This window comes from Artemia sp. Qi Xiang Cuo, chromosome 15, assembly GCF_049724085.1.
Source record: "Artemia sp. Qi Xiang Cuo chromosome 15, ASM4972408v1, whole genome shotgun sequence".
NCBI classification, from domain to species: domain Eukaryota; kingdom Metazoa; phylum Arthropoda; class Branchiopoda; order Anostraca; family Artemiidae; genus Artemia; species Artemia sp. Qi Xiang Cuo.
In genome coordinates this window covers 41,072,890-41,088,306 of record NC_142808.1, presented here as the reverse complement: position 1 = coordinate 41,088,306, position 15,417 = coordinate 41,072,890, and the positions used below count along the sequence as shown (strand labels likewise).

Sequence of the window (15,417 nt, the reverse complement as noted above, 5' to 3'; positions counted from 1 at the left end):
TGCAACTGTGACAAGGTAAACCACGACAAAAGACTTCTGAAATATTCCAACTCTTGCATTTCAATGAAAGAAATCCAAAATGAACTTTGCAAAATCAAAAGAATGTAACTGTGACAAGGTAAAGCACAACAAAACACTACTGAAATATTCCAACTCTTGCATTTCAATGAAAGAAATCCAAAATAAACTTTGAAAAATCAAGAGAATGTAACTGTGACAAGGTAAAGCACAACAAAACACATTTCAATGAAAGAAATCCACAATGAACTTTGAAAAATCAAGAGAATGTAACAGTGACACGGTAAACCACGACAAAACACTACTGAAATATTCCAACTCTTGCATTTCAACGAAAGAAATTCAAGATGAGCTTTGAAAAATCAAGAGAATGTAACTATGACAAGGTAAACCACAACAAAACACTACTGAAATATTCCAACTCTTGCATTTCAAAGAAAGAAATTCAAAATGAACTTTGAAAAATCAAGAGAATGTAACTGTAAAAAGATAAAGCATAACAAAACACTACTGAAATATTCCAACTCTTGCATTTAAACGAAAGAAATTCAAAATGAACTTTGAAAAATTAAGAGAATGTAACTTTGACAAGGTAAAGCACAACAAAACACTACTGAAATATTCCAACTCTTGCATTTCAATGAAAGAAATTCAAAATGAACTTTGAAAAATTAAGAGAATTTAACTGTGACAAGGTAAACCATTACAAAACACTACTGAAATATTCCAACTCTTGCATTTCAGTGAAAGAAATTCAAAATGAACTTTGAAAAATCAAGAGAATGTAACTGTGACAAGGTAAACCATGACAAAACACTACTGAAATAATCCAACTCTTGCATTTCAACGAAAGAAATTCAAAATGAACTATGAAAAACTAACAGAATGTAACTGTGACATGGTAAACCACGACAAAACACAACTGAAATATTCCAACTCATGCATTTCAGCGAAAGAAATTCAAAATGAACTTTGAAAAATAAAGAAATATAACTGTGACATGGTAAACCATGACAAAACACTACTGAAATAATCCAACTCTTGCATTTCAACGAAAGAAATGAAAAATGAACTTTGAAAAATCAAGAGAATGCAACTGTGACAAGGTAAACCACGAAAAAACACTAGTGATATATTCCAACTCTTGCATTTCAATGATAGAAATTCAAAAATAACTTTGACAACTTCAGGGAATGTGACTGTGAGAAGGTAAACCACGAAAAAACACTGCATAAATTTTCCAATCCTGTCTCTTCAACACAAGATATCCAAAATTAACTATGAAAAATAAAAGGAATGTATCCGTATCGAGGTGAGGCTCTACAATACACCACTGAAATATTCGAACTCTTGCATTTCAACGAAAGAAATTCAAAATAAACTTTGAAAAATAAAGAGAATATAACTGTGGCAAGGTAAACCATGACAAAACACTACTGAAATATTCCAACTCTTGCATTTCAACGAAAGAAATCCAAAATGAACTTCGAAAAAATCAAAAGAATGTAACTGTGACAAGGTAAACAACGACAAAACACTACTGAAATATTCCAACTCTTGCATTTCAAGGAAAGAAATCCAAAATAAACTTTGAAAAATCAAGAGAATGTAACTGTGATAAGGTAAACCACGACAAAACAGTACTGAAATATTCCAACTCTTGCATTTCAAGGAAAGAAATATAAAGCAAACTTTGAAAGATCAAGAGAATGTAACTGTGAAAAGTTAAACCACGAGAAAACACTACTGAAATATTCCAACTCTTGCATTTCACGAAAGAAATTCAAAATCAACTTTGAAAAATCAAGAGCATGTAACAGTGATATGGTAAACCACGACAAAACACTACTGAAATATTCCAACTCTTGAATTTCACGAAAGAAATTCAAAATGAACTTTGAAAAATCAAGAGAATGTAACTGTGACAAGGTGAAGCACAACAAAACACTACTGATATATTCCAAATCTTGCATTTCAACGAAAGAAATCCAAAATGAACTTTGAAAAATCAAGAGAATGTAACAGTGACAAGGTAAGGCACAACAAGACACTACTGAAATATTCCAACTCTTGCATTTCACGAAAGAAATTCAAAATGAACTTTGAAAAATCAAAAGCATGTAATAGTGATATGGTACACCACGACAAAACACTACTGAAATATTCCATCCCTTGCATTTCACGAAAGAAATTCAAAATGAACTTTGAAAAATCAAGAGAATGTAACTGGGACAAGGTAAAGAACAACAAAACACTACTGAAATATTCCAACTCTTGCATTTCAACGAAAGAAATCCAAAATGAACTTTCAAAAATCAAGAGAATGTAACAGTGACAAGGTAAGGCACAACAAGACACTACGGAAATATTCCAACTCTTGCATTTCAACGAAAGAAATTCAAAATGAACTTTGAAAAATCAAGAGAATGTAAAAATCCAAAATGAACTTTGAAAAATCAAGAGAATGTAACTGCGTAATGGTTTACCTTGTCACAGTTAAATTCTCTTAATTTTTCAAAGTTCATTTTGAATTTCTTTCATTGAAATGCAAGAGTTGTAATATTTCAGTAGTGTTTCGTTGTGCTTTACCTTGTCAAAGTTACATTCTCTTAATTTTTCAATGTTCATTTTGAATTTCTTTCGTTTGTTGTGCTTTAGTGTTCCAATAGGAACACTATTGAAATATTCCAACTCATGCATTTCACGAAAGAAATTCAAAATGAACTTTGAAAAATCAAGAGAATGTAACTGTGAGATGGTAAACCACGACAAAACACTACTGAAATATTCCAACTCTTGCTTTTCACGAAAGAAATTCAAAATGAACTTTGAAAAATCAAGACAATATAAAAATCCAAAATAAACATTGAAAAATCAAAAGGATGTAACTGTGACAATGTAAACCAAGACAAAATACTACTGAAATATTCCAACTCTTGCATTTCAACGAAAGAAATCCAAAATGAACTTTGAAAAATCAAGAGAATGTAACTTTGACAAGGTAAAACATAACAAAACACTACTGAAATATTCCAATTCTTGCATTTCAACGAAATGAATCCAAAAATGAACTTTTAAAAATTAATCAAATGTAACTGTGACAAGGTGAACCACGACAACACACTACTGAAATATTCCAACTCTTGCATTTCAAGGACAGAAATCCAAAATGAACTTTGAAAAATCAAGAGAGTGTAACTATGACAAAGTAAACCACGATAAATACTACTGAAATAGTCCAACTCTTGCATTTCATGAAAGAAATTCAAAATGAACTTTGAAAGATCAAGAGAATGTAACTGTGACAAGGTAAACCATGACAAGACACTACTAAAATAATCTAACTCTTGCATTTCAACGAAAGAAATTCAATGAACCTTTAAAAAACAATAGAATGTAAATGTGACATGGTAAACCACGACAAAAACACTACTGAAATATTCCAACTCTTGTATTTCAATGAAAGAAATTCAAAAATGAAATTTAGAAAAATCAAGAGAATGTAACTGTGACAAGGTAAACCACGACAAAACACTACTGAAATATTCTAACTCTTGCATTTCAAGGAAAGAAATCCAAAATGAACTTTGAAAAATCAAGAGAATGTAACTGTGACAAGGTAAACCACGACAAAACACTACTGAAATATTCCAACTCTTGCATTTCAATTAAATAAATCAAAAATGAACTTTGAAAAATCAAGAGAATGTAACTGTGACAAGGTAAACCACAACAAAACACTACTGAAATATTCCAACTCTTGCATTTCATGAAAGAAGTTCAAAATGAACTTTGAAAAATCAAGAGAATGTAACTGTTACATGGTAAACCACCACAAAACACTACTTAAATATTCCAACTCTTGCATTTCACGAAAGAAATTCAAAATGAACTTTGAAAAATCAAGAGATTGTAACTGTGACAAGGCAAAGCACAACGAGACACTACTGAAATATTCCAACTCTTGCCTTTCAGCGAAAGAAATTCAAAAGGATCTTTGAAAAATCATCAGCATGTAACAGTGACGAGGTAAAGCACAACAAAACACTAATGAAATATTCCAACTCTTGCATTTCAACGAAAGAAATTCAAAATAAACTTTGAAAAAAATCAAGAGAATGTAACTGTGACAAGGTAAAGCACGACAAAACACTACTGAAATAATCCGACTCTTGCATTTCAATGAAAGAAATACAAAATAAACTTTGAAAAATTAAGAGAATGTAAAAATCCAAAATGAACTTTGAAAAATCAAGACAATGTAACTATGTCACGGTAAAGCACAACAAAACACTACTGAAATATTCCAACTCTTGTATTAAAAGGAAAGAAATCCAAAATGAACTTTGAAAAATCAAGAGAATGTAACTGTGACAAGGTAAACCACGACAAAACACAATTTAAATATTCCAACTCTTTCTTTTCAATGAAATAAATCCAAAAAGAACTTAGAAAAATCAATAGAATATAACTGTGACAAGGTAAATCACGACAAAACACTACTGAATTTAAGTAGGGTTCATCTCATTCGAAGACACGTAAAAAAAAAGTTGAAAAAAATATATCATGTTAAAAAAAAATAAAAAATAAAAAACGGGGAGGGGGGCCAAAAAACTGGAGGGAGGGGGCGCCCTTCGAGTTTTGGGATAGGGACCTATGGAGGGTTGAAGTCCCTGGTGGTTAGGGTCGTTGGTGCTTATGATCCATGATGGTTCATACTCATGTATACCTCCCTACTTGATCTGTAAGGATTTCTAAGGATTGTTCTGAATTTCTTTATTAAAATTCTTTTCTTGCCATCTACATCTCTCTTAGTATCAACTTTCTAGTATACTATAATGTTAAACTCTATTTTAAACTGACAACACTGTTCAAACGCAACTTGTGTATTATACAGAATACATCGAAGAAGCAACGCTATCCATTATTAAAATTCTTTTCTTGCCATCTACATCTCTCTTAGTATCAACTTTCTAGTATACTATAACGTTAGACTCTATTTTAAACTGACAACACTGTTAAAACGCCAATTGTGCATTATACAGAACACATCGAAGAAGTAAAGCTATCCATTATTAAAATTCTTTTCTTGCCATCTACATCTCTCTTAGTATCAACTTTCTAGCATACTATAACGTTAGACTCTATTTTAAACTGACAACACTGTTCAAACGCCATTGAGGTTACCTTAACTGCTAATCACTTTAACCCTTTTTCTCTATCGCCAAGTACATGCTCTGGAAAGGTACCTAGGAACATAAGGCAATTCAGGAACCAGTGGGGAAACCCCACTCGTAAATGCTAATCACTTTAACCCTTTTTTTTTCTCCATCTTCCAAGCTCCGATGTCTCTGATTGGCTCCTAAGAACCGGATGTTAGCTAAAAAAAACAGTCTGGTTGAAAAATTTGGAGTTGAAACAAACTTGTGTGGGGAATCCCGGTTCATACAGTCATCTTTTTTGCAATGTTTAGGAACCAGAGGGGAATCCCCCGCTCGCTTGGAAAGGTATCAATGAAAGGCGAGCAAAACTCTCTCCCATCCCTCCAAAAATATTTTATTCAGAGATTTCTTGTTAAAAAAAAAATTATCCAATCACTAATTAGAATCAATCACACTCCTATTATTCAAAACATTAATTAATATCGTTCATAGTGTCCAATTTGCGAATTCCTTATCCCTTTTTGCAAAAATGTCAATAAAACAATTCCGATTGTAAAAGCGTGTTCCATAAGTATCCATAAGTATTGTAAAGGTATCCATAAGTACATACTCTGAAAAGGTGCCAAGGAACGTAATCTCCCCAAACACGTCAAACTGTTTCCATGTGCAATTGATATCAATAGCAATAACCACTCTGGTAATCTGCCTTGGAAAGGTGCCAAGGAACGTAAAGACCCCAAATAACACAGGAAGGAACATAGACCCTTAGAATTCAATATTAGCATTCTACTTTTATTCACAGACAGACGAAGAGTTTACTTGTAAAAAAAAAAAAAAAAAAAAAAAAAATATAACTCAAAAAAATTTATTTATCTTGTTGAATATTTCAACATTTAACACACAAATGCCATGCAGGGTTGCCATCACGGTCAGTTCCTAGACTGCTAAAATTGCCCAAGTTTGCGTGCTACAAAGAGATTGTCGTTGCTATAGTAAAAAAAATTGACTGTCATAGTACTAAAATAGCACATTCGTGCTACAGGTGGCAACCCTGATGAAATGTCATCAAAGAAAAACAAAAAGATTACTTGTAAAAAGTTATGACTAAAAAACTTTTCCTGTTCTTGTTGAATATCTCAACATCTAACAAACCCATAACGTTACTTGTAAAAATAACTTATGACTCAAGCTTTTCTTTCTCTTGCTGAATATTTCGATAATTAAGACGCCTATGCCATGTCATCACAGAAAAAAAAAACTTGTAAAAAGTTATGGCTCAAAAACTTTCCTTTTCTTGTTGAGTACCTCAACAATTAAAAAACTTATACCGTTTTCACAGAAAAACAGAGAGTTTACTTTTAAATATAAGTTATGACTCAAAAACTTTTCTTTCTCTTGTTGGTTAATTCGACAATTAACATACCTATGCAATTTCATCCGAGAAAAACAAAAGATTACTTGTAAAAAAGTTGTGACTCAAAAACTTTTCCTTTTCTTGTTGAATGACTCATCAATTAACAAACCCATACCATTTAATTACAGAAAGTTTACTTGTAAAAATAAGTTATGACTCAAAAACTTTCCTTTTTCTTGTTGAATATTTAGCCGATTAACATACCTATGCCATGTCATCACAGAAAAGCAGAAGGTTTACTTGCAAAAAAGTTGCTACTGAAAAATCTTTCCTCTTTTGTTGAGTATCTCAACAATTAACAAACCTAAAACGTTTAATCACAGAAAAACAGAGAGATTATTTGTAAAAATAAGTTACAACTTTCTCTTGCTGTTACCCCTTTCTCAAATTTTTTCCTTTTCTCTTGCTGAATATTTTAACAATTAACAAACCATTACCTTCAATCACAGAAAAGCAAAGAGTTTAGTTGTAAAAAAAAAGCTTTAACAAACAAACTTCCCATCCTCTTCATGAATATTTCAACAGTTTACAAAACCTATGCTGTTTAATCATAGGCAGCGCAATCGCGCTGCCTAAGTAGAGAACGATGTTGGCACAGTGTATTATTTATTTTTATTATTTTTTTCTTTTTAAACCAGGGCACTTCGTATCGAAGGAGTTGTCGTAGAAACTTCGAAAAGGGCTCATTCGATTGGAAATTGGAGTGGATTGTGCCCTTTTTCATGGTCAAAGTGATTGGAAGGCAACTAACACCCCTTCTACGCCCACCATTTCTCCAAACACATCCAATCAAAATTTGGAGATAGCCATTTTGTTCAGCGCAGTTGATTTCTAGATATAAATTATGTTTTTGAGGAGAAAACTCCCCCACAGCCCTTAGGGCAAGGGTTGTAAGTTATGCCCGGGGGGCATATAAGTTTCTTATAAAAATCATTGTCATAGAAACATCAAAAAAGGCTCATTCAATTGGAAATTCAAAGGGCTAGTTCCCTTTTTGATAGTCAAAAGTGATTGGAGGGCCCCTCTCACGCCCACTTTTTCCCCAAACACATCCAATAAAATTTTGAGATAGCCATTTTGTTCAACGTAGTCGAAAGTTCTTGAAATTAGGTCCTTGAGGATGACGATCCTCTCCCATAACCCTCAGAGAAAGGGTTGTAAGTTATGCCCTGGGGGGCATATAAGGTTTTTATAGAAAGCGTTGTCATAGAAACTTTAAAAAAGGGCTAATTTGACTGAAAATCAAAATGTCAAGTTTTAATGGTCGAAAATGATTGGAAGGCAACTAACACACCTTCCACGCCCGCCATTTATCCAAACACATCCAATAAAAATTTTGAGATAGCCATTTTGTTCAAAGTAGTTGAAAGGTCTGGAAATTATATCTTTGAGGATGACACTCCCCCCATATCCCTCAGGATAAGGGTTGTAAGCTATGCCCTAGGGGCATATAAGGTTTTAATTGAAAGCTTTGTCGTAGAAATTTGGAAAAGGGCTCATTCAATTGGAAATTCAAAGGGCTAGTGCCCTTTTTAATAGTTGAAAGTGATTGGAGGGCAACTAACCCCCCTCTTACGCTCACTTTTTTCTCCAAACACGTGCATTTAAAGATTCGACAATGCCATTTTGTTGAACACAGTTCAAGGTTGTATACATTAGGTACTTGAGAATGAAAAACCCCTCAGAGCCCCCATGGAGAGAGCTGTAAGCTTTGTCCTGGGTGCATATAAGGTTTATATACAAAATGATGTTGTAGAAAATTCAAAAAGGGCTCATTCGATTCAAAATTAGAAGGGCTCATGCCCTTTTTAATAGTCGAAAGTGATTGGAGGATAACTAACACCCCTCTCACACCCACCAAACACATCGAATAAAAATTTTGAGACAGCCATTGTATTCGATGCAGCTAAAAAGTCGGGAAATCATTTTTTTGAGGATGATACTCCCCCCACTGCCCTCAGGGCAAGGGATTTAAGTTATGCCCTGGGGGCATATGAGTTTCTCCTATAGAAAGCGTTGTCGTAGAAAATTCAAAAGGGAATCATTCGATAGGATATTGAAACGGCCAGTGCCCTTTTTAATAGTCGAAAATGATTGGAGGGCAAGTAACCCCCCTCTCACGCCTACCATTTCCCCAAACACATCCAATCAAATTTTTCAGATAGCCATGTTGTTCAACGTAGTAGAAAGTTCTGGAAATTAGGTCTCTGAGAATGACGCCCCCCAGCCCTCACGGCATGGGTTGTAAGTTATGCCCGTGGGGCAAATAAGGTTTTTATAGAAAGCATTGTCGTAGAAACTTCAAAAAAGGCTCATTCGATTGAAATTCAAAGGGCTAGTGCCTTTTTTAATATTTGGAAATGACTGGTGGGCAACTAATCTCCTTCTCACGCCCACTATTTCCCCAAACACATCCAATCAAAAGTTTCAGATATCAGTTTTCTTCATCATAGTTGAAAGTTCTACATAATTTGCACTTTACTGAAAAAAAAATACAAATGAATGTCCATTGTCAGTTTAATATACATATACTAATATTTAGTAATCAAAACGTTAATATTGTTTGATTTATTAAGGTTACAAAAGCAAAAACATTTTTATTTTTTCAGTAAAGTGTAAATTATGTTCTGGCCTTGGGAAGGCATAGGAGTTTTGAGCCCTACTCATGTTAATTTCTGCTCTCTTTGAGTTTGACTCGGTTATTTATTTTAATTTCTGTTCGTTTTGGGTTTCATTTATTTATCGATGCTGATTTGTGCTAGTTTCACGCTTGGTAGATTATTTATTTTATTTTTGCTCATTTTTGGTTTAATGAAGTTCTCTACTTATCTTAGAAGAACTTATTTTGTAGAAAAAGTTTTTTTTTTAATTAATAACAGAAAAAAAGAAAGTTTATTTGAAAAAAAAGTTGTGATTCAAAGTATTCCATTCTCTTGTTGAATATTCCAGCAGTTTACGAAACCTTTCCTGTGTAATAACAGAAAAACAGAAAGTGTACTTGTAAAACAGTTATGACTCGAAAGCATCTCCTTCTCTTTTTAAATTTTTTCACAATGTGAGTATTTAGTTTTCAATGCTAAAAACCCAAGTAGTGATTTGAGTTGTAGTTCTTTTTCAGTTAAGCTGGTTCTTGCGTTGCGCTGCCTCGGGATTAGTATTTGCTCTTCTGTTTCAGCTATCCGTGCTAGTGCACTTGTAGATATTAAGAGTAAGCTTAAAGCAGGTTATGCTAAAATTGTCCCAAATCATGGCCGGCATCCTCGAAAGGCCTTGGCTAAACTCTATTCATCATATTGCGACCATTCCATTCTTTTTCTGTCAGGTTTCCGCCCATCTTTTAATACTACTGATATGCAGGATATAGAGTTTTGTATTTCCGTTATTGTAAATATCTTTTGTATCTGCCTCGTTTGTATAGAAACCATAAGATTATTGGAATGTTTAATGCAACTGATATATTGACGTCATATAGTAGGTTGGACTCCAAGTTAAAAGATGAGGCCTGCAAGCAGTTGGGTCCTTTTCATCCTCTTGTGCGATTGTTCTGATTTGCATTTCTATTTCTTTATATTGATATTGTTTTGCATGTGTTTGTTTTGTATGGCTTTTCCTTTTATTTTCTTTGGTTACTCCACTTTTTTATAATGTTAGGGGGTCAAAAATAAATTACTATTATACGAAATCTACGAGTTTAATTAGTTTTTATTAATTGAACTTAAAAATGAACATAAGGCGAGCTTAAAAATCTACACATTTAGTTAACTGGTGAATTCGAGCGGAACGAAATTATGGATACTTGTTTATTTTGAATGGCATAAAAACACACTTTTGACAGAAAATAGCTATGAAGGGGCTGCCACTCTCAACCTTCTAGCGTTTAAGCTAAAGTTTAACTCAAGTTAAATGTATTTTCCAAAATGTTTCAAGAATAGAAACGCTTATGGATACACATAAATGCGATCGGTGAATAAGATGCATGTAACTACGTACTATCTTTATCTGTTGAACTCAAAAATATTTTCAGAAAATGGATTAAAACTTTATCATTAAGAGCAGGTATTCTTGGATAGGGTAGGAGACAGCCACCCTCCTTCCATCATTTACATGCTACTGTTCATTTTAAGTATTATTGTATTATTAAGTATTATGTATTATTAAGTATTTTTATTGTTAAGTATATTAAGTATTTCAAGTATTATTAAGTACTATATTTATTTTATCTTTTATTCATTTGACAAAAGTCATTGTTTTTTCTTATTTGAAAATAAAAGCAAGTCATATCTTATCTTTTTTTTTTTTATCAAATCCTGCAATATTTATGTATTGGAATTTAACGCCCTCTGAATTGCAGTAATCACAAATATTCTTTGTATTTATTTTACCTGGCCCATTATAATTGTATTAGTCTCTTTTGCTGAAATACATAGATGTGTCATGAGCCACAATTTTCGGGGAATGGGGAGCAAAGGGATCTTATAGACGGGTTGTTCATTTTAATAAATCTAAATTTTGGATAAATTGTGTTAATATATCCCCACTATGCCATAGTTTTACAGTACGCAATTTCGACAGCTGGCAGTCGATATCAGCGACCTCTCGGTACTGGTGCATTATATGTCACCCACCGCTATCGACTATACACGGAAACCAGACATGGATTCCCGTCAAACGGGTATTTGCTATCTAAATTGATTGCAAAGCGTGATTTTTTATTGCGTTTACAATATTTAAACTGTTGTTTTCTGGGTTTAGGGGGGGGGGGGGAGAAGGTACCTAGGTTAGGTTATGTCTTTAATATGTGCTATGATTACCCCCCCCCTAATGTGCAATATATAGCCCAAAATTTATTTCTAAACTATTATATTTTCATCCTATTTTATTTTATTTCATTAGCATTAACCAAACTTGACTTATTTCGTGTATCGCAAACGATATTTGGAAATTTCTGTTTGTTTCCAGCTTTTTTAACCATCTACCAGGTAACATCCAACAAAAAATTCCAACATACGAAAAGTTCACGTTAATATCTAGCGTACATTTGAATTTCTAGGGGGGGCAGCATACATACATCTATCTCAAGTAGTTTAATAGGGCATTTAAGACAAAATGCTAGTGACTGGGTTGTTGACAGCAAATAAATAAAAATACAAATCAACCAAATAACATACATACATGCGTACATAAATAACATACATATAATAAAAAACATACATAAAATAAACATAATGAGTAAAATACATAAAATATAACACATAATGATGTAATAAATAATACGAGCATAAATACATAATAAAAATAGGTGTTCCACGAAGTGTTTATTATTCACCTGTCTGCTATTATTGTTTGTTCGTAAAAAAAGACGCATCCAGGAGAGGGGGGCTACGGGATTTTAACCCCCCCCCTGAAATGTTTCTGACTCGTAAGAACGTAACAAAAATGCATATAAACAAATTTTGATGCTTTTTTGTACCTCCCCAACCCGCCCCAAAATCCTAGATACTCCCTTGGTTGGAAAATATTGGTTCGCTTTTTTGTAAGAGGCGAGTTGTAAAAACTTTTAAATAAAATAATAAAGAAAGGTGGAACAAAATATTCGATTCAGAATTCCTTCCCAATCAAAAGACCATATAATGCAGAGCAGGTAAAACAGAAAAAAAAAACTAACAACAAAAATGAAAATATTTCGCACAAATAGCCTTGCCGTTGTTTGGAGGCTTGAAGAATTTATTTTTTTTCAAATTTGTGGCATATACAAAATCTGTAAAACCATATTTTGAGTTGCAAACTTATTAGACGGGCCATGTATGGTCTAAAAAACTAGCCACTTTGAATTTTGCCTCTTATGAATGTTCTTGAAGGGCAAAAACACTTTGAGTCTACACAGGCTGTACATGACATACAAAAATATAAATTCCTTAAAAATGCGTATCTGACAATACGCAATATCTCCGCTGCGTGACAATATGTAAAACTGCTCTTACTCTTTTTAGCCTTGATTATTTATCATGTTTTTGCTTTCTTCAAGCAATCGATTAATTTTCATTGAGTAGAAGTTTTTCTATAAAACAACTATTTTATCAGAAAAATATGTTGTTGCATTTTTCCAGACAAAAATTTACGAGGAACTTGAAAGAGAGGTCCCGAATTTTGAACATAGATTAAACTATATTAAAGGAAATGTTCATAGGCTTGTCACGGGTCTCAGTAAAGTAGTGTAAGGCAGAGTCAGATCGAAATTTAACTCATTTTAAAAAAGGGGCTAAATACCTCCAAAAGGACAAGTAATCTCAATGAAAATTACTCCATTAATTGAAGAATACTAGAGAGTCCAATTGCATCGGTTTCAAGCTCCTACCATAAAAAATTTTAAACTTTATTTTTTAAACTGAGGAGGAAGATTCCCATTAAAACCAGTGTTTTGGGAATATGTTAATTACGCCAGGACACACCGTCAATTGTTTCAATATAATTTAACAAAAACTAATTGAATCATTCATTTTATTAAGGCTACTGCCTTTAATAAGAGTTCAATGTATTATGCATGTACTTTAAAACATACTTTATTACCTTTATTATTTCAAATTCTTCTTGAAGGTTACAATCAATTTCAGTTAGAACTAGAAGTAGTCGAAAAGTAGACAAGGGAATAAATTCTTGCTAGTAGAAGGTGAAATATGAAGGAAGCAGTCCTTACAGGCAAGTATACAGAATTTGTTATTCATGGAGTTGGGAGAAAAAATTTCAAGGCAGATCGGAGACCCGAGCCACCCTCTTCGTCCACACCTGAGCCCTCCTCTCTATAATGTATTTTACAGGGGTTTTCGATGTAATCAGATACTAATAATATTGTACTCCAATCCAATGCTTTATTGATAGATACCTATGATGATCGTTGGTGCCTATAATCCATCTGGCTACGTTATTTCTAATAGTTCAAGGAATTTAACAGTAAGTAGGGAGTGACTCAGCCCAATAGTAACTGAAACTTTAATTCATTAACTTTAATGTTACCCATTAAAAGCTACAAGCCTATGTAAATTTGCCTGATTTTCAAAAACATTTGCAACATCCCCGAAGAGTCAAGCGATCTTGTCAAATATCACACGATCAAATCCAGCATATCATTGAATCCTCCTGTAAAGACATCAAATTCCTATCTAAAAAATAAGGGATTTTGTATTTTTTGCAAGAAGAAACATCATCGATACATATTAATTTGTTTTTGTTGCTTTTTTTTCCAAGGGGTCATCGCATTGCACCAATGGTCCTATAGGATCGGGAGAGAACTCATTAGAGAAGATATAAAAGTGTCCTTTTTATGTTACCAAGAAGATTGGTGGGAGACTAGCTCCCCTTCCATGCTCCCTTTCCCCCAAAGACACTCGAAAAAAATTTAAGATTGCTGTCTGATTCAGCTTAGTTGAAAGGTCCGATAACTAGGCCTTAAGGGATGACACAACCACCCATAGTCCATGGGGAATGGCTGTAAGCTACGTAATTTGCCTATTGTTCACATATGATATTTGCTATTGGGAAATATACGAAAAATTTGTGTGTGTGTGGGGGGGGGGGAGGGGTTGAATTTTATCTGGTGGGTGTTTTCTATGGGGAGAGTATTTTGCAAGGAAAGTTACCGGGGTGGTGTTTTCAGGGGAAATTTTTCAGGAGGAGGGCCGTTGAATTTGAACGAGAAGTACATTTAAGTAGCTTTAAGCCTTCAGTCTAAAAAGTAAGGGTTGAGGAAGGGATAGCCGCCTCATATACAGAATAATTTCTGTTCATTTTAAGTTTTAATGTTCCTCCTTACTTTCAGTTGAAAAAACTCGTTTTTTTCTTTAATCACCAAATAAGATCAATTAATAACATGGCTTACCGATTGCAGTCCATTATGTGATATGCAGAAAATATTAAGCCATCAGTTTCTGCGCCACAAATAGTGTCTAAATTTCCCCTGTCAGTATGTCGAATTTGTTGTTGCATTAAGCTCTGCCTGGGATATCTTAAAGCGTATATAAATTTTGATGTTTTGACGGCCGACTCCAATGCGATTGAATCTTCGAAGTCATTTACTTCTGCCGAGTTACACAGAACATTTAGGAGAAAAAGAGAGAATACAATAATGAAATGGTGTACAGTTACACCGTACAGTAGCGTAAAACGACATTTTGCCATTTATACTAAACCAAGAATCACTATATATTCCTTCTATAGATCTTAAGACCAAATGCTTAATAATATAGCTGAAAACTGAATGATTCCAGTTAGTTCTCAATTCAGGTTAAAAAGTAAAAGTTGAAAGTTCGAATGATCAATTTGACAGAAACAAATTCTGTATTTTCTTTTCGAGAATTGACAAATAAAATAATTAGTGCATCCATTTATGCATTTCTGAACTGATGAGGCAAAGACTGTGGTTGGTAAAGTTGTGCAAATTTAATGATGCATCCAAAATTTGATTTATGGCTCTAATTTCTATGGATTGAGAATTTTTGGGCTACTTCCGACGTTTTTTGATGTGTTTGCATTTTTTTCTTAGAATTGCAAAACTTAAAAATTATTTTATATTGGATATAATCTTGCAGAAAAAAAGAAAAAGCCTACAGATCAGGAAAAACAAAGAGGAGAAAAAAACATCATTATTTTAAGATAAAAATAAACATCCAAATTAATGTTAAAACTAGAAGATAAAAGAGAATAAAAAAATTAATAAAATCCCAATTCTCTTTTTGATAACTTTTGAACAAAAACATGCAGTAAAATAAATGATGTAAGATTTTTTTTATCATTTGTCGTTTAGGTTTTTTTCCATAAACCTTGTTCTTA

General features: G+C 33.2%; 1 protein-coding gene across 1 annotated transcript in view; it reads right to left on the bottom strand.

Annotated features, from left to right (window-relative positions):
• Positions 1–14,774, bottom strand: part of LOC148943675 (uncharacterized) — a 75,969-nt gene extending 61,195 nt beyond the window's left edge. The window contains exon 1 of the mRNA XM_089101729.1: positions 14,468–14,774. Within this exon, the coding sequence (XP_088957855.1) occupies positions 14,468–14,766 (299 nt within the window). The 5' untranslated portion in view covers positions 14,767–14,774. The remainder of the gene's footprint in view (positions 1–14,467) is intronic.
• Positions 14,775–15,417: the final 643 nt, after the last annotated feature.